This window comes from Miniopterus schreibersii, assembly GCF_964146895.1.
Source record: "Miniopterus schreibersii genome assembly, chromosome: 1".
Lineage (NCBI taxonomy): Eukaryota > Metazoa > Chordata > Mammalia > Chiroptera > Miniopteridae > Miniopterus > Miniopterus schreibersii.
Genome location: NC_138101.1, coordinates 159,505,639 through 159,525,248, shown reverse-complemented (window position 1 = coordinate 159,525,248; position 19,610 = coordinate 159,505,639). Strand labels below are relative to the sequence as shown.

Sequence of the window (19,610 nt, the reverse complement as noted above, 5' to 3'; positions counted from 1 at the left end):
CTGCTATGTTACCACCTCTAGGTGACAAAGGGAAGCCCCATGATGAGGTGAGAACGTCCCATTTTGCGACACTGAGTCAGGATTTGTGAGACGAACTTTTAACTCTTTTGATCTAATCGTGTTTGTTGACGGTCACACTACAGAAATGGAAAAGGGAATTTTCAAGCTGGCCATGCTATCACTACCCCGTAGGACTTACTCAGAAGGGGAGACCTCCCACGAGCTAAGTCAGCCCAACCAGCAGAACTCCATGTCCTCACCCAGGCGGGACAAACTGCACATGTGTACTGACGGCCATTATGCCTTTGGGGGTCCATGATTCAGGAATGTTATGGAAACAAATGAATTTTCTTACGTCCCTGGGACCCAAATCAAAAATGGGCAACATTGAATGATCTTCTTACTGCTGTTCTCTCACCTTCTCACATCGCTGTCATCAGAGCTGAGGCTCCCACTGAAGGACTGGGCCTGAGTACCAGGGGAGCCCTAGCTGACTGCCAGGCGCGGCCAACAGCAGCAGAGTCTACACCGATTGTGGCACATGTGGCTGGAGTCCATTCTATTTCTGTAAAAAAGGACTTCTCATTGCCCAACTTTTGCTATCTTGATGCCCTGAACATGGCAACAGTTTGCTCCCAAATCAGAGAAATTAAGATGCATAAACAATGGTTGTAGATTAAGTAAATGGTCAGGGCTACGGGAAACCCAAGACGGCCGCTTGGTTCTTTGAGGCTCCCTGGCAAAGCCCACTTTTCAGCTTTTGCATTCCTTCACCCACCACAGTGCATTTAAGATGATTCAAATTACGAATAAACACTGATGGGGAAACTTCCATAAATTTGCAAAAACAGTCTATCAGCAGTGTCTGGCCTGCCAGGTCCACAATCCTGGAAAAATTATTTTTGTCCCCAGAGGCCTCAGACCTCCCTCTGGACCTTTTGAACACCTGCAGCTGGACTCTTCATTCAAATGCCACTGAGCAGGGGTTATCAAAGCTCTTGTTGTATGTTTTCCAGGTGGGCTGAAGCCCTCCCCTGCTGTCAGGCTGATGCCCTCACAGGGGCATAGGACCCGTTAGAAAACGTGTTTCCCACTTGGGGTGTACCTTCCACAATTTCCAGTGATCTAGGCATCCGCTGCACTGGGCAAATCATATGAGCCTTGATGGAAAGACTTGCATCGTTTTCAGAATTATCACTGTCCTTATCGCCCGTGGTCATTGGGCAAGGTAGAAAGAATTAATGGGATCCTCAGATTTAAAATCTCTAAACTTGCTGAAACTACTGGACTCCCCTGGCCTAAGGTACTGCCTTTGGTTTTGCTGACTGTCCATAGCACCTCCTTTGAGGAACATAAACTCACTCCACACAAGACAGTCAGCAGCAGACCGATGTCTATTTGGTATACAACCTTCTGCTGACCCCTTGCCGTCTCAGGCTAGTATGACCAGCTGCTGTTAAGTTTCTAACATCTTATGCTCCAGCTTATCATCAACGGGTTAAAGAAGCCTCCCCAGATCCCATATTAAAGGCTCCTGTGGGTCACAGACTAGAGCCTGGTGACTGAGGTTTTAGACACACCATCAGAAGAAGACCGCCTTCGAGCCCCATTGAAAGGACCTTACCAAGGACTCCTGACCACTGATGCTGCTGAGCAATTGGGAGGCACTGAGCTATGGGTCACACTAAGAAGGCTCCACCTGACATCTGCTCCTGTACAGACACTGGAGACCTAGGATTCACACTGACGGGGAAGAGAAATAGCTGACATCCGTGCAGACTGCTTCCACTCAAGACACGGGATCAAGACTTCATGCTTTAACTAAACACAAAACCCTTTCTTCTTTCCTCTTTCCTTTACACTGGCCTTGGCTGGGAAAGATCCTGCCATCATCCATGTCTTCCAGGCCACTGCCAGGGTAGTGGTGGTGAGGGGAGGGTTACCTTTCAGACTTGGACTTGTCATCAAAAACTCCAATCCGGCCATGAACAGTGCCACTCCAGTATTCTGTCTGAGGTGCTTATCATTCCCCAGATGGCTGGCGCATAGCCAGGCAGTGGCTTTTAGGTCACCCAACTGTTCATAAACACACACAGACACCTTCATGGGCCATATCCCAAGTTTACATTGTCGAGTTAGAAAGGACCTACTAGAAGGTTTGTCATGAATTCAGAATTCACTTCCTTTGGCAGGTCCCTACTTCCCTAGTTCGGAATAAATAAAAATAAGGCTATAATCAGGAGCCTCTCCTTTGCTCTGAAAACATTGCAGGATCCACTGTTAACGCAATAGCTGCCCAACAAAAATCCTTAGAGTCTCTGTCCAAAGTCGCTCCTGGCAACAGAAACCCCTAGGCTATCCTTTAGCCAAGCAAGGAGGTGTCCGCTGTGGCCAGCACCACCTGCACACCTAGATTAGCACTTTTAGGGAAACTGCAACTCAGTTACGTAAGATCCCCGAGCAAGCCACTTGGCTTAAAAAGGTGATTCCCTCCCTTCACTTATTTGATTTTGACTGGTTTGGGTCTTGGGGACTATGGCTCCAAAGTGCACCCCAAACATTAAAAATTACTCTTTTTATATTTATCATGATAATTTCTCTGGCACATCATGTTCTCTCAAAAGCTTTAAATGCACGTTCGCAGCTACTAGCCACCAAGCAAATGATCTCCCTAAGATTAGACTGTCAGACAAGAAGCAAGAAGAAGGACACCTGAAAGACTGTGGACCTGAAAGATGTGACCCATGAGCTTCACAGGGATTAACAAAAACACTGTGACCCAGGGATGTCACACAGGGACTCAGTAACAGCTGTGAGAACTGTAGAGCGGGAACCGAGTGTAGCGTTAACGCCTTCAATTTTGATCGCATCTCTCAGTCAAGCTGAGAGTCTGATCCAAAGTGAGGGGCTGTTAAAGACAAAACCCAAAACAGGCCCCGAATGGAGTCCCTTGTGCTAAAGCCCATGACACCAAACCAAGACTTAATATCAGATCTAAGTGCAGTTTCAACCTTCTTCAGGAACATAATCTTAACCAGTCTGGGATTTTCTGGTCAGTACCAATGAAGTGATCTGTTGTGTGCGACTTCCCACGCCTCAAAGGAAGTCGAGCACTCCGCCTGGTAAGGCCTCGGTCTTCCCCAGGCTGCATCCAGTTCTAGATGTGGCTCCGGGGAGTGGACAGGCACAGATGCACACCAAATATACCTCCTGGTTCCCCATGGTTTGGCCCTTAGGGTCTGGGGGAGCCATGCCACCCTAGGAACAGGGAGCTGGTGCAAGCCCGAGGCTCCCATGTGGGCAGTCCACCAGCCACAGCCACCCCACCCTTGCCAACATCTTCTGTGTCCACCTTCTTAACCCAGATCCAGGCAGGCACACCAGGCTGGAGGAAAGTCAGCAGAGGAAGGGAAGTGTCACTCTCAATGTGGTCTAGGTCATTGGTTCAAGGACTAGAGGAAGACATGAGAGGCTAGTAAGTCACCTGCAGCACTGGTGACTTTTTCTCTAACTTGTCACTATGGCTGGTGTGGCTCTGTCCTCTTGGGATAGACTGGAGTCTTCCAAATGGGACCTCCTGACCCTTGATGAGTGGTGGCTCTGCCTGTCCCACCCGCCGCCCACCCTCTTCCATGCTAGTTTTGCCTCTTTGGTGCAGCGGGAGAGCCGGGCTCTTCTGGATTCTAACTGCAGCTCCCCCAAGCCTACACCTGCATCTCGTGCTGGGCAGTGCGATGCAGGAGACCCGTCCTCTCAGGCCCATCCCGGCCTCGCCCGTGGAGCCTGAACCGCGCTCTAAGGGGTCTGCCCGAGGGAAGGGTGCTCTGCTCCTGAATGAGCTCTTCCCGGGCCCGGCCCACGCCCCACTCACCACCAGCACGTGCTCCAGGAGGTCCAGGTAACTGAGGGTGCACTCCGTCCCGTACCGCAAGGCTCTGGCACGCACGTCCTCGCTGACGTCAGGGTGGAACGATGCTTGCTGGAGAGAGACGGGAGCGGTGACATCTTAAAGCAGGAAGGGCCAGCTGGTGAGTGAACCAGGCGGCCAGGCGGGGCCACCAGCCCAGCACTGCATAGCCCTGGACCCTCGATTCTGGAATCCCGCTGCCTCACCTCAGCGACCTCTGAGAAACCTGCCCTGACCCCCGGATAGGGGAGGAGGGCCCCTCCACTGTTCCCTGCTCCCCCCTCTCCGCAGCAGGCTGTCTCCAAGTCTGTGTCTCCACAGGTTTCATGCCCCGGAACCAGACAAAAGCAAGAGAATCTGCTCCCTCTTATCTTCCATTTTCCTTTCTCTCCCCTCCCCCAGCCCACCTTTTATTGAAAGATTCCTGATTGGAGCTGACAGCGGGAGATGTGCTGTCCCAGGGTCAGCCTGCCTCTCTGCAGAAATGTGAGACATCCTGAAGACGCCTCTCTGTTCACAGGCTGATCATGCCCAGGTCCTCACCCCATGAACTGACCACCCTGGGGTCGCAGGAGTCTCCCAACCAGAGCCTCTGGCTGCGGGGAACCTTCAGGCAACGAGCTCCCAGGACCCTCAGAGGTGACTCATTATATTTGCCCAGATAAGCAAACCAGGGTGTACGGTTAATGGAGCACTTTGGGCTTTTTTTCCTTGCCCTTGTGACCTGCCGAGTTGAGTCACTCACAATATATCATTTTGGATGGCGCACCCACTCACGGGGCTGCTAGAGCAACTACAGAATGCCCGGTTGAATCTGAATTTCGGATAAATAATGACAAAAATTTAATGTAAGTATTGGACGCCTTATTTTTAATTTGCTAAATCCGGCAACCCTACCCATTTAGCAACCATTCTTCCCTGCACAGCCTCGTTCTGGAAAGAAGTTGAGGGGCCTTATAAGAATACACGGAAAACTGCAAATAAATGACAAATCAGGATACATGGGAATCACACATTAGGGTAATAGGTCAAGGTGGATGAGGAAGGGTCACCGGGCTCCACTTTCTTCCAGTCAAGCTCCTCGCCCTAGGATTGGGGGGTGCTGGTGGGAACATCTGTGGCTCTCCCCATACCTGACCCCCTTCCCCCACACCCCCTGGGAGAAGTGGGGATAATTCCAGTAGCCAGCATCTGTCATGCATGAGTCCAGTTTCACTCATCTGAGGACTAACAGCCTCAGAGGCAGGAGCCATGCCATGCTCGTAACCACTGCTTAACCGCGTTAACACACGCTCTTCACCGCCACTACACTGAACTCATCCTGTTCCCGTGTCTCCAGGTGTGAGGACAGAGCCCCGTGTCCACTCCGGTGAGACACTACTTGGGGAAGACACAGACAGTGATGCTACGCAGTGTCACCTCCTGTAGCTAACGTGCAAGGCCCTCATTTAGAGCTGGTGGGGGCTAAGGGTGAGGTGCTCCTGTCCACTGTTGCTGGCTCTGTAACTTGGTAGGACACTTTGGGAGAGCAATGTGGCAATAATTAAAATGTCATAGCATCTGACCCACTAAATTCTAACTTCTGAGAGTCTTGCCTAAGGAAATAATCCAAAACACAGAAAAACCAGATATGTCTAAAGACGCTTCTTGTAGTACAGTTTATGATAAAAACATACAGACAACCTAAATATCCGATGACAGGGGAAAGTTTGTATTCATTAACAGTATTTTGTGGTCGTTAAAAGAGTCAGTTTTTTTTGTTTGTTGTTGTTTTTTAAAATATATCTTTATTGATTTCAGAGAGAGGAAGGGAGAGGGAGAGAGAGATAGAAACATCAATGATGAGAGAGTCATTGATCGGCTGCCTCCTGCATGCCCCCCCCGCTGGGGATTGTGCCCGCAACCTGGGCATGTGCCGTGACGGGGAATGTGAACCATGATCTCCTGGATCCTAGGTTGATGCTCAGCCACTGAGCCATGCCCGGCCGGCAAGTCAGTTTTAATGACTCATAGCAACACAGAAACAGCCATCGAATGTTAATTGTAACAGTAGATATAAAATTGTACCTAACGTAAACATACCCACATGGAAGTAAGACCAGAAAGCAACAGACAGTAGAATTAACTTAGGGTGTAGGGAAGTCCTTTTCTCCACCTAAGGAATTAGTGTAATCCTTCCTTCCTGATAAAATGAGCCAGTCTACAACTTACTGCGCTTCCATTTCTGCCCTGGCTACCCTGCTCAGCCTCCAGTGGCAACCTGGCCCTCTGCCTGGCATCGGGGTTCCTTCTTGAGCCACCATCCAACATCCCTGATGTTCTACATATTCCCTACTTCATGCACCTCATTTCCTTTCTGCAAAGGGGTGGAAATACAGGAGACCAAAGGAAATGTAACTGTCAGTCTGCTAAATAAATCCTATCCTAACAGGAGTCTCGGCTCAGCAGTGACACTTGTCATCACGTCTAGCTTAGGCTTGTGACGCTCTGGCTGTTATTTTGCCCTGAAAAATCAGGATGGCCTGATCCAGGGAGGAGCTGAGGCTGGGCCAATGGCAGCTGTCCTTTAATCCGTAACCTCTTTCCCTGCAAACCGAGGAGTGTGTATTAAAGAGACATGAAAATCTGAGCTGCCTGCCATTTATATCTTAATCATTTTCCCCCAAAATCTCCCCTTTTCATTTCATGCCTGTAACATGGAGACAAAGTTCCCGTCACTCCTCAACCACAGTGACCTTAACTGAGCATTGTGGTTGGGAGGCCGTGGAAGCACAACAGGCTGGCTGTGAAGTCAGGAGACCTGGTTTCAGTTCTGGTCCTGAGAGTAAACAGCTGTGTGACCTCGGTCATGCCACTTAATCCCTCCAAGCCTGTTTCATCACCCATCAAATTAGGATAACTCCCCTTGCCCTTCTCATCTGGGATCAAATGAGAATATATATGACAACCCTTCCAAAACTATGAGGTACACCATGATGGCACGTGGGCCACCTTGCTAGGCAAGCACTATTCTCTGATGGAGACTAGAACCCTTTTCAGAGTCACCACTTCTGGAAGGCAGATTCCATTACGCACATCAAAATGGCAAATACTCATGGCCTCAGAAGAGTCTAAACTCCCTGGTCCAGAACACAAGGTCTCTCACGAAAGTGGCCCTATCAACTTTGTCACCCACTTCTCTCCACCCACTGCTCCCACCCTCCATCACACCCAGGAGAACAATAAATTGTGATGTCCCCCACACCAGGCCCTTGCTCACCCACCTCCATCTCATCCTACCCCCCTGAGAAACCATCAGCTGGACCTGCACCAGCTGCCCCCATAACTCACTTCAGCACAGAGAGTGGCCCTTTTCCCTCAGGCCCAAGCTACAGGAGCTGCGAAAGCAAGTTTTCAACTTCTGTGGCTCATCCCACCTGCTCACCATGGCAGGGGGTCATCAATCAATCGCCGAGCAGACATCAGAGAACTGGGGCAAGGCTGTCCCTAGAAGGGTCAAAGTCTGGGGGTGCTCAATGGATGTAGGGGATAGAGGGCTCCTATGGCTCACTTTCTTAATAGAAAAAAAAATAAAAATAAAGCTCAGGTCATAAAGCTCAGGTCTCCTGGCTCCCTCACCAAGCATGGGCTCAGGGCAGCTGTCTTCGTTATCTATCTAAGAATCGAAAGAGTTTCTCCAAAATGTCTGGCACGGAGAGTAAAAGGGCAGTTCCCCCATGTTCTGTTTTGTTCCTCTAACTCACTTCCTCACCCGGTTATGGGAACACCCCTCCCAGCACAGAATGGATGACCTACGGAGGCAGGAAAGGGTGCAGGCAGATGAGGGAGGCAGCGCTCATTTGGAGGGCCTGGAACAAAAGGCCACTGTCCCCATTTAACACTGTCAGAGCAGCCTGCACCGCACTGTCTGTTAAGGCAGAACTGAGAGGAGAGGGAGAGGGCTAAGTCAGCAGGGCAGCCCATCCCCTCACACGCACAACTCACTCAGAGTCATGTCCCTCGGGCTGCCGGGCACACCTTCACCATGCATTTTACTATACGGTGGCTCCCATCCATAATCCCTGCCCCCCCTTCTCCAGACTAAACCTAACGACTCCGTCGTGACCGAGAACTATGCATCCATCCCAAGCAACGCCGAGGCTTTTACCTTGCAAGCCATCAACATATCTGACACAGCTTTCCGGCTCAGATTAGCGGTGGCGATCACGTCCTCCTGTCTACACGAGTTCCCAGCTGCCACGGCTTTGGCTGTTGCCATGGTGATGCCTTTAGTCATCCTTATAGATTCTTCAGGTGATGATGTCTTTTCGGGTACCTCTTTGGACTGAAACACCTGGACGTCAGAAACGGAAGAAGTGAAAAAATCAAAAAGGGAAAGACAAAAATAATTTATTCTTCCCCAGCCAGGCTGCAGCTCGGTGTCTGAAAACTGAGCCGGCAACAGGAAGAAAGCGTCAAAAGGCAGGAAATGAGAAATTTAATTTGAGTACAGTAATATCATTCTTGCTTTCAAGATTCTAGCACGGATAAGCCTCTCCCCCCTGTACTCGGCATCAGGAGAACTGCGAGGGGCGAGACATACCTACAGTATTAACCTGATTGTCTGCAAAAATGGGTATTTAATATTTGTAAACCACCCATCCCAGGGAAGGTGGGTCTGTGGCTTCCTGCTGTCCTTGCCCCATCCCTGCTGGAGCTTCAGCAGTTCCCAGAAACTCTGTAGCCCAATGCTGGTTCCGGGGCACGACTGACCTGGATGCATCAATCTGGACTCACCTCTCTCTCTTGAAAGGGGTGTGGGGCTAGGAGAAATGAAACATTCAGTTTTTTCTATTCTTAGCCTGTCTTACAAATATAACTGCATAATTGTGCGGAGGCGCTCATGTTGAGTGTACCACAGTGAATTCTTTAAACACACACACACACACACACACACCCCCCTTCAGAGGAGCTGAGATAAATTAACCATGGGTAAGTGAATAGCCCACTTCAGAGTTCTACCTGAAGTTCATGCTTCAAGCCCATCTGTCTTATCTCTCCAATGAGAGTGATTGGTGCCCTGGGTGTGTGCTGAATGTGAACCTGTCCCTGCATGCGGGGACTCCGCAACCAGCTGGGGCTGCTCTGTATTCAGCCCTGGGCAACAACATTTCAGTAGGGAAGTCTTCCTTGAGGCAGAAAGGAGGACCCAGCCAGCATCCTTGTCATGTGCCAACCAATGTGAAACATCACTATTCCCCTAAAAACAGGCAGCTACAATTAAGGCAGGACCCCAAATCCTAGGCCCACCCCTGGTGCTACAGTGGAATGAAGGCCACACTTGCAGAGCCCTCCACACTAATGTGGCCTCATGGCTCATGCTCTTTGGAACCTCCTATGTCCACAGAAACATACAATCTGGGTCCATTTTAAATCACATTGGTATACTTAGATTGACCATGTGTCTGCAATTTCCCAGGAAAGCTCCAAATTTCAAATCTTCTCTTCCATCGCCACCATTAGGCCCACTCAGATCTGTCAGAACTTGTGTCCAGATTTTGGCAGGAAACCCCCAGCCCCTGTGGGCAGATAAGTTCCAGGTAGCAGTGCTTCAGGATACCACCTGTATTCCTTAGTTTCCCCTTGAGAACTAAGCACAACATCAACCAAGGCTGGATGCATTAAAGGCAGGAAAAGAGAACACAAGGCTCCATTGCGAAAGCCCAACAGAACCAATCATTTCCACTGCTGGCCCTCAGGGGCTGGTGACCTTCACAGGTGACCTTCTAATGATGCCGAACAACTGGCAGCAAAGGCCAGCCCCCCCACCTCCAAAAAGAAGCTGAATCTGTAATCAGACCTATTAGAAAGAAACCTCAGTGTGAAAACACTCATTTCTAGGGATTACCAAGTCAGTCCAATGATCAGGGAATCAGAACCACCACAGATAATATCCATATCACAGCAGCACCAGAACGCCCTCACTCAGAAACGCCGGAGCCAGGCAAGAAAGAACACAGGGCCCACTTCTCTGAGACCAGGCACTTCAAAGAGAAGGGAACTGGGTTTTAAAGGGCAGTGTCTCAGGTAAAGGCATCAAGGTTCTTCTAATGGCAAATCTCAGGCTCCTAAACCCACATGTGTGCAGCAGAGGGGAGCGTTGCTCGTAGCAACAGGAATCAAGAGGGGCTGTGTGTGGCTACACTGTTGTACTCACGATTGAAACTCAAAATAGCTATACTGACTTTTCCCTTTGCCAGGAATTTTCTGTAATGCTCTGGTTTCATGCTGCAATTTTAGTGTAATTAAACCTGAATCATCCTAAGTGATACATTTCAATTGTTTCCTTAATTACAATTACAAATTGATCCTAACCAAATTCTGGGGTGGGCAGTTACAGGTGGGATCTCAGGCAGGCAGGTGAGTGAGCCTCCCTAGTTCAGGGGCTCTGGGTAGAACCTCTTTCCACGAACAATCTCAGAGAGAGGCCTGTGCTGGGGGTCAGCTGTTGGACGCGGGTGCCCGAGGAAGGTGGCTGTTGGCTCCTCACCGTGAGCTCCTGCTTCATGTACTCGATCGTGGCCTCCAGCGCCCGTGTGCCCCGGGTGGCCTCGTCCTCCACGGCCTTCACAGTCTTGAGGAGGGAGGTGACATTGGTCACCATCACCTGCATGGGAAGAAAGGCCGAGAGGAAACAGTGCCCTGAGTTTTAATCCCTAGGCCCTTTAGTTCCAGATCTGATGCTATGAGTAAAAACACCTTTCCTTAGGTGAGAAAGGAGCTCAGATGTGCATGCTCCCAATGCTCTGTGTGCTTCTCTCTCCAGCACTCCTCCTGCATGCTCACCCCTAGCTGGGGCTCCACTCTACCTTGGCAGCCCCCTTGAGCTGGTACATGGAGGGGTCATCGGCGGGCTTGCTGGCAGCTCCCTTGGTAGCACCAATGAGGTCTGAAAGGGCCTTGGCCACGTCTTTGATGGCGTTGATCAGTACCACCTGAAAGAGAGCATGAAGCCCAGGTGAGCACCCCGAGCAGTCGCCTACCAGCTTCACTAGGAGCACATGGCCCAAGGGCAGGCTGGGGGCACTTGGGTCTAAGTCAGCAGCTCTCAAACCTGCAACTCAGAATCCTAGGAGCCACCCCTGGAGATTCTGATGCAGGAGTCTGGATGAAGATCCATTACCCAGACTTTGCAAAGCTCCCCAAGGCTGATATTTGGCATGTTTAAACACCTCTTAGAGGGCAGCTCTGCTGACGTGCTGCCTATGAAAGAACGAAGGCAGCTAGGCAGACACCTGAGAGGCAGCACCATTCACCTGTGCTCTGAACTGGTGACCAAAAAATGCTGAGAACAAAATGTGAGCCTCTTAGCTCAGCCTTCAAGGCCTCCGTGGCCACCCACCTGCATCTTCAGCTTTGGTTCCTCGGATTCCCTGACTTACTCACTAAGCTACAGGCACATGGGTCTTTCTTCCCCATTGGAAGTCCCAACTCATTTCCGATTCAGGGCCTCTGCTCCTGCTGTTCCCTCTGCCTGGAACCTGGCTCTTCTCGTCATTCAGATATCAGCTCAAATGTCATGTCCTCAGACCTTTCTGGACCACCCAAACTGCAGCCCTGCCCCCACCCCTCCACCCCCATCACACACACTGCAACTCCATCAGCTTGCCCTGTTTTACTTATAGCACTTATTGGCATGCGGAATTATTTTATTATTTGTTCTCTTAAATACTGTCTGCCTTTCCCATGACTTGGATGCAAATTCCAGGTGGGCCAGCCTGGACTCCTGTCTGCGTGTTCGCACTCAGAACAGGGCGTGGCACGTTAGTGTGCACTCAGTACAAGCTTGTGGAAGGAGTGAATACATAGGTGTGAACCCATGTAACACTGGATAGGATACAGTATCTTCCCTCTTCTAATGGAACACAGACTATCTTTCTTTCAGTGTGCTAGACTCTGAAGTACCAGGCATACTCAGGAATTACGTGATATCCTATGGTGTTACATTGAACTCTTTTAGGTCCAGTTGCTACAATAATAACTCCTACTTCAACAATAATAACGACTTCACTTTATTGAGCCCGTGTTACAGGGGCTGAACCAGATACTGTACACATATTATCTCATTTAACACTCATCACTGCCATTTCAAGTGGGAACTAATATGCTTGTGTCAATACTCCCAGGGCTGGGGAGTAGAAGAGTTGGGATTTGAACTCTGGTCAGTGTGATCCCAAAGTCATGGTCTTAACCTCCAGGCTATGTTATGCTCTACAGCTCTGGCTCCTACAAAAGAGATCAGCAGCACCAGCCCTGCCCATCTCACCGCACTGCTCTGAGGATGAACTGAACAGCCTACGCAGAAACACATATTAGAAATTAAGAGTCCCAGACAGCTGCAAGCACAGTGACACCGCGATTACACGGCCTCCTGCGCCCCCTTCTCCATCCTGTGCCTTCGCACCCACAGGGCGCACGGAACCTTGGCCAACCTCTGAAACCACAGAGAAGGTTGGGCTGTGATGGGGCTCGTGGGGAAGGGCTGACGTGTGTGGACCTCACACTGATTCCTGAGATTGCAGCCAGGAGGGGCAGACGGGGGAGGCCGAGGGACAGAAGCAAAGGCCAGCTGCCAATATCCCACGTGCCCTGTCCCACCCCTGGTCACTGGACAACTGGCCGGCAAGTGGGGACATTTCTCACTAGCAGTCTCATTAGAAACGGAAGCTTTAGGATATCTAGACCAGTTGGAAGTTAAGACTAGGCAATTCAGTACATTTCTTTATTCAAAGATTTCAATCTTTCCTGGCCAAGTCACTTCTCCTACAGTTGAGCCAGGCTTGGAAAGCGTGAGTTCCCACCCCAGTGACGAGTTTTCAAGCTCTTTCTTCCTCCATGGGGGTAGGAACAACACTGCAGGCAGGGGTTTCTGTGAAGATTTCGAATTGCAGAGGGAGCCCGTCTGAACTGATGTTACCAAAGAGAAATCCAGTAGAAGGAATAAAGTGGCAACATTCAGAAGGTTCCCTCCGGGAGCTCTGCTCCACTGGAGGACACCAGGAGGGGACAGCCACGGCCATGTGGGAACAAAGCTGGTGGCCTGCTGTTAATCAGAACAGTAGCTGTCACCCAGGCATGGAATGGTAGGGGGCTTTCTACCCAGTACTGAGCAAATGGGCCACACAGACTCGTTCACTGAGTATGGTTTCATCAGTGAAAGTGGAGTGTGTACCATTTGATGGTGCTGGGATAGAGGGAACAGAGGGATGTAAGTTTTGCACGTGGGAATGGGCAGAGTCCATTCTTGAGGGCTGTGGTCAGCTATTCAAAAACAGCTGAACATGTATTTGATGGATATCCACTATGTCCTAGGAGCTGTGTTGGGGGCTTAGGTTTCAAAGATTAATAAGCTGTAATTACTGTTCTTGGTAGCTGATACTCTAGGCTGGGGGAAAGGAATAGGCGGATACCTTCAATGAAACTGCGAGGTCAGGGCCAAGTATAAGAGCCCAGAGCCCTTCCCCACCTCTCCTCTCCTCTCCCGCTTCACAGCCAAATTTCTTGTGTAGGGTGTCCATAGGTCTTGGCTTCATTTCCTCACTCTCACCTGGCTTCCCTGACACCCCCACACATGGCCCTGGCTGGGGTCCCCACTGTCTTTAATGTCACCTGGGCCCATTGCCACCTTTCCTGACGACTCAGCCATCTCTGGTGGGTTGAAACACACCCTTAAAAGCTTGCTGACTGGCTATTTAAGGCAGAACTCGCCCGTGCAGCTGGCTACTTTGGTCAGCAAGGTGTTTAAAATTACTTAAATTAACGTAAGTGCAGACAAAAGTTATCTCGTGACTGGTCAGCAACGTTCGGACAATGAAACATGAGTATACTCATGATGGGTCATTAACATGAGGCTCCTGGATTTCCTCCTATCAGCTGTACCTGCTTCTCAATCTCCTTACTCATCTCTTTCTCCTTAAATGGTCTTAAATCAAGCATTCCTCGGGGCTCTGTCTTGAAGGCCCCTTCTCTCCACACTTTTCTTCCTCCGTGATCACAGTCACGGTCTGTGGGGCAACAATCCTCGAATCCATGTCCCTATACCTGGGCAGGCTGATGCCACACACTGGCTGTACCTGATGTCTCTGCCACTCCTAACTCAACATGCCCAAAAATGAACCCACCTTCATCTCCCTGCCCAAGCCAGACCCCTCCAGGGAGCTCCAGCTCCGTACATGGAGCTACCACCCTTCACTCACTGATCGAGCCTGAACCTTGGAGTCAGCCTTGTCTCCTCCCTCTCCCTTATCTCCAAATGCTCACTGCATTCAATTTCTTACCAAGCCCAGCTGAGTCTCTTTAGAGATTCCTCTCAAATCTGCCAGTTTGTCTCCCATCCCCGTGGTCCATGCCATGGCCTTGCCTGGGTAACGGCATCCTACCATCCCCAAACCATGGACACGCTCACGCACATACTGTTTACTTCAAAGTCCCTACTTTGCCTTTGGCTTCTTCCGAGGCCTGGTGTGCAGTGTTTGCGGGATCACAAGGATCCCCCCATCTCCCAGGCCCACCCGTACCTGGGTCTCAGGGTCATCAGAGCCCAGGCTGGCGGCCCCCAGCTTGACCACCTCGGCGAGCTGGGTGATGGTGGCTGCTGAGGACTGGGCCGCCTGGGCCAGCTTGTCCGGAGTGGATGCGGCCCCTGACACCAGCAATTTTGTGTCTTCCACCAAGGCCTTGGCTGTCTTCAGAATGTTCTCCCTGGAAGGCGAAGAGCAGAGGGGACAGGGAGAGACAAAGGGCCAAGCTTGGTTACTAATAGTGGAAAGAAAAGAAACCCTTCACAGGGGGCTTTTTGTTAAAGGGCTCTGAGGAAGGGAGGTGACATGTTTCCCCTCCCGTATCAGGGGTGCTCATCTTCTGCGTAGGGAGAGTTAGCCCTGTAGTCACGTAGTCGACTAGTAAAGCTTCAATGAAAAATTCAGGCTCACCAGCCCTGTAGCTAAATGAGAGATCAGCTTCTTTCTTGCGGTTTCCATGGATCAGGGGACCCTCCCAGCCCATCAGAGCCCAAGAGGCTGGGTCCTGGAAGGGGTGACCAATAGGGATCTTTCCCCAGCCCAGCCCTGGGACTGGAGAGAGGGAAGGGTGCTGGACACGTGGTGAGGATATAGATGGCCTCCAGCAGCAAACGGAAACCCTGGCACCAGCCTTTTGAATGGGGCCTGAAGAGCCAGCCCAGGAGAGACAGGAGGCTCAGAGGCCCACTCCCCAAAATATGAAGAGCTCACTGTCCCTGCCCGTTGCTGGGGCTGGTGAGCAAATCAGAGGCCCCGCTCTCCAGAGTCAAAGTGAAAGATTGGAAAGCTGTCCTCTGCAGAGCAGGCTGGGTTTAGGCTGCGAGAGGCAAAGCTGGAAGGCGACTCCGTGTTGACAGCTGGCAAAAGGGGCTTATTTAGATTACGTGGTTCACTTTCCCCACTTGAACGTCCTGTTGAAATCAGAACGGATGGCCCCATTTCTGGCTCCTGGGCAGCGTCTCCACAGTCCGGCAGGCAGCCCGGCCCCCCCCCCCAAGAGCCCCGTACCTGTGGTCTGCGAAGGTCTCGTTGTTCTCTGCGTTCAGGGTCCCCGCGGTCGCAAACATAATGGTGGTGTCCAGGTCTGCGATGATTCCAGACACGGCAGTGGCAGCCGTGATACACGCCTGGGTCCCCTTGTTTCCGGCCTGGAGAGCTGACAGCACCAAGGACACCTGCGGGCAGAGAGGGACTGTCAGAGGGAGTGGAGGAAACGTAACCCAAACACTCCATAAACGCTGCATTTTTCCTTCGGAGGCCGATGCAGCTTTCGGGTTAACAGCACAGTCTGGGTCAAGAGCCTCAGTCTGAGCATCAGCTTTGCTGTTTGCTGGCTGCCTGACCTTGGGTAGGCAGGTTTGCCTAAGTCTCAGTTTCCTCATCTGTAAAATGGAGCTATTACTTCTTCTGTCAGGGTTGTTGGCAGAATTAAGTGCAGAAAAATGTATGTACAATGTCTAATGTGGAACTTGGCACACAGTAAGCGTTCGGTAGAGGGCAGATGCTATTATTTTACTATAATTATGTTTCTGAAACCACGAGGAGGGATAAAGGATTAGGCTCCTGTGAAAGGCGTGGCCATTTCTGTCCCCTCTGATCAGGTTTTTTTGCAGAACAGCCCCCTCTGCTAACACTCATCGGTCCCTTCCTTGGCAGCTTCTTTTTGTTTTTATTTTTGATACACTTTTATATAGTCTTCATTTTTAAGTAAGAAGGGAGCCTCCTGATTGGAAATTCTCCACAGAGGACCCGAGGGGCTGGCGCCCAGAGGGGATCACTGTCTGTCACCTCTACCTCAACACTCTCTTGAGCCTACACCTGCCACCGACTAACTCCAGGGAACTTACAAGTTCGCTAAGGTGTGCATTCCAGTGTCTTCCGTGTCAGAAACCCTACATTGCCGCCTCCCATGCCCCCTCCAGCACATCCTCACTGCTCCTAGAGACACTCCTGGCCCCACCACACCGCTGCATACAGTTGTCCCACGGCTGTGGAGAGGAACTGAACAGGTTCAGCTTCCCCAGCCTCCTACCCCTCTTGCCAGCGCCTTACTTCAGCATTAAGCTCATCACTACATCAGCCAGTTCCTTACTTCCCCAAACACCCTCTGCCTCTCCCCGCTCCCAGTGGTCTGCCCTCTGTCTGCAATGCCCCCTCCCCTCCTCTTCTCCAGCCACTGCTCTGCTCAGCCTGCAAAGTCCGCTCAAAGTCCCCACCGGGCTGCTTTCCCCCTGTCCTCTCCCAGAGGGACAGCTGGACCTCCTGAGGGTTCTACACACCCTGTCCCTGCCCTCAGGGGGGCCCACCGATTACAAACAGTAATGAATCCGGCCAGCGGCCGGAGGCCCTCTGGGGCCAGGGGCTGTCATATTAATCCCTGTGCACACACACTCCCCGTCTCTGACTATGGCTGACCCAAAGAGGAGGCTGAAATGTTTTATGAACGCATTTTTAAAAAAAAATCCGCTGACCAGGGCAGGGCCGTGAGAGCACTGGTGAGAGACACAGAGTTCGAACGCTTTCTCCCTCCTACGCGGCCGAGATCTCAGCGGAGGTCACAGACACAGGCCGGCAAGGGGGCAGAGGGCCCGTTTCCCGAGAACCTGCCGTGTCCCAAGGCCAGCCACAAGGAACTATTTCCCAAGTTTAACTCTACCCTGTCCCAGCAGGAAAAGGTGAGTCAGACCGGCACAGAGCTGGCCTGGAAATAAGGGATCCAGTTTCTGAAAAGAACTCCCAGAGGACAAAGGCCAAGGCAAGACATCAGAAGTCCAGGAGGAGCCTTCTCAGCCAGCGTCCGGCGCGCTGGGAAAGGTGCGCGTCAGCTGGTGTTTGCTGAGCATCTGCTAGGCCCCAGGGGGTGAGGGCAACAGACTGAACAAGCCGAGAGGCTCAAGCGGGGGTGATGCAAACACAAACAAGACATGTGCGAAAGACACGGGGCGGGATGGGAGGGCAGGAGATTACTCAGGCAGGGACACACAGTCAGAAACCTGAGAAACTGCCAAATAGACCAGTTGCTCTGAACACGCCTCCTCCCTGCCTGTGACCCTTCTCTGGGGGTCCTAGGTCAGGGCTCCCCTGCTGGGAGAGGCAGTAAGACCAGGGCCAGCTCAGGAAGATCATGCAGCTGGAACCCCTCCCCAAATCACCCCGCCCCTCCCGCTGCCCCCCTTCCCCTCACTACCCCTGGTCTTCTACTGGGAAATAGGCAAGAGTAACTTCAATAACAAGGAAGGGCTTTCAGAGGAGGGAGGGTGCCTTCCTCAAACTGAGATGTCCATTTCCTCATCCTGTGGGGTCCGGGGAGGCCTGGGTGGCTCTGGGGGCTGCGGGAGACGGCCGGATCGTGGCTGGGCCACGGGCAGAGCAGTGTCTGTAGGGCAGCTTCCAGGTGAGGGTCCCCCGCCTTCCCCCCCCCCCCCCGGTCCTATTGCCAAGCTTCTAAACACTGCAGAGCTCTGTGTCCCGAGAACCCAAGGGAAGGAGAGGGAAAGCCGGCCAAGCACGGAGGCTTCGGCCTGCACTCCTGGCGGCCTGTGAAAGAGCTCCCCTGGAAAATGACTCAGAAATCAGCAAAGCAAAAGGTTAACTCACTTCAAAAGGATAAAGGAGTCACTGGGAAGGAAGGGACACTTAGAAAGGGCATCGCTAACTGGGAAAACATCCCAGACAGCAGTGCTGGAGGACAGTTTACACGGACGGCAACTGGCCTTTATTAAATGAACTGTGTGCCTGGCACTGTGCCAAGCATTTATACACAAGCCACAGCAATTAGTCTGCACAGCCCCACGGGCCAGGGACGAATGCTATTTCTTTACCCTCATGGCACAGATGAGGAATTCGAGGCCAGGAAAGGTGAGGTTACTTAGCTGAGATCCTAGAGCCCCGTCCACTACCCTATGTGATTCTCTCTATGGACAGCTGTCATTAGAGTCAGAAATGTCATTTGGACGCCTGCTCTTCCACCAAGGTGCCATGTGACCTCAGGCAGGCGCTTAACCCTCCCGCACATCGCTGACTGGTCTGGAAATAAAGAGGTTACACGAAAGGAACTTTAGATCCTTCTCACTCAGCCCCACAGCACCTGGGAGCCTCCTGAGAAGGAAGCACATGGGGCAAAAGTGTCCAAGGAGTTGCAGGGAGGGGCTCCAGGTGCTGATCTTTGACTTTGAAACGGTCTGTCCAGTCCCCAGGAGAGACCTTCAAGGTGGACAGCCAGAGCCCTGACCTTCGTGAGACAGTCCCTCTCACACTCAATTTCTCAAGGCCTATGGATGACCCCCCCAGCTCCCTGATGTGCCCCATCCCTGGGGAGATGCTGGGTTCCAGGGAAGATGACCAGACCTGACTTAGCTGGGTTGTTTTGGGCTTAGTTTCCTGCCCATGACCTTGGTCACAGCAGGTCACTGTGGCTGTGTCTGGCCCAAGGGCTGCTCCTTACCTTCTCAGTGACGGCGCGGGCACACTCGATGAGCTCCCTCTTGGTGTAGCTGTCGGTGGGGCACACCTGGAGGGCCCCTGCCTTCTGCACCAGGAAGATGCAGCCGTGGCCCAGGTCCTGCACTCGAGTGCGAATCTGGAAGCCGATCTGCAGAGGCAGCCGGGGTGGGGAAGAAGCATGATGGACCTGGCCATGGAGGTCCTCCCTGCATGGAAAATTTCTCCTGCATCCTATGAGAGCCTGGCTGGGAAAATTCCACTGCTGTGTGGAGTCTGTGCTGGGTGAAGTATGGAATTTGGTTGAGTTTGCTTCTCAATTTTAAAGACTGTGAAATGCCCCCCATCCTCAGTAAGCAAGCCTGCACCTCATTCCCTTAGCACAAGGCCTCCCTGATATTTGCTGCCTTTTCTGGGGTATTGCTTATCTGTTTCCCGTGCCACCTGATAAGAATGTCAGTTATACGAGCTCTGCTGGATAATTAATTCTGTATTCCTTCCACAAGCACTTATTGAGCCCCTACTGTGTGCCAGGGCCTCTTCTAAGCAGGTAAGGAAGGCATTTACTTTCACTTATTCCTCACAACAGCTCTAGAGGGTAATTAGAAGTTAGAAATATATAGCCTTAGTACTAAGAATATTTTAGTGTTCCGATTCTTACAAAATTGGTATGTTTACCAACCAGAATGCCCCCCTCCTCAGCT

The 19,610-nt window shown here is 51.5% G+C and overlaps 1 protein-coding gene across 2 annotated transcripts in view; it reads right to left on the bottom strand.

Annotated features, from left to right (window-relative positions):
- TLN2 (talin 2) overlaps positions 1-19,610 on the bottom strand; it is a 392,818-nt gene that overhangs the window by 30,799 nt on the left and 342,409 nt on the right. For both annotated transcript variants that reach the window (XM_081132101.1, XM_081132102.1), the window contains exons 46-52: positions 18,911-19,057; positions 15,475-15,641; positions 14,464-14,647; positions 10,756-10,881; positions 10,437-10,553; positions 8,055-8,240; positions 3,872-3,979 (exon numbers count right to left, since the gene is read on the bottom strand). In XM_081132101.1, coding sequence (XP_080988227.1) covers positions 3,872-3,979; positions 8,055-8,240; positions 10,437-10,553; positions 10,756-10,881; positions 14,464-14,647; positions 15,475-15,641; positions 18,911-19,057 — 1,035 coding nt within the window. The remainder of the gene's footprint in view (positions 1-3,871; positions 3,980-8,054; positions 8,241-10,436; positions 10,554-10,755; positions 10,882-14,463; positions 14,648-15,474; positions 15,642-18,910; positions 19,058-19,610) is intronic.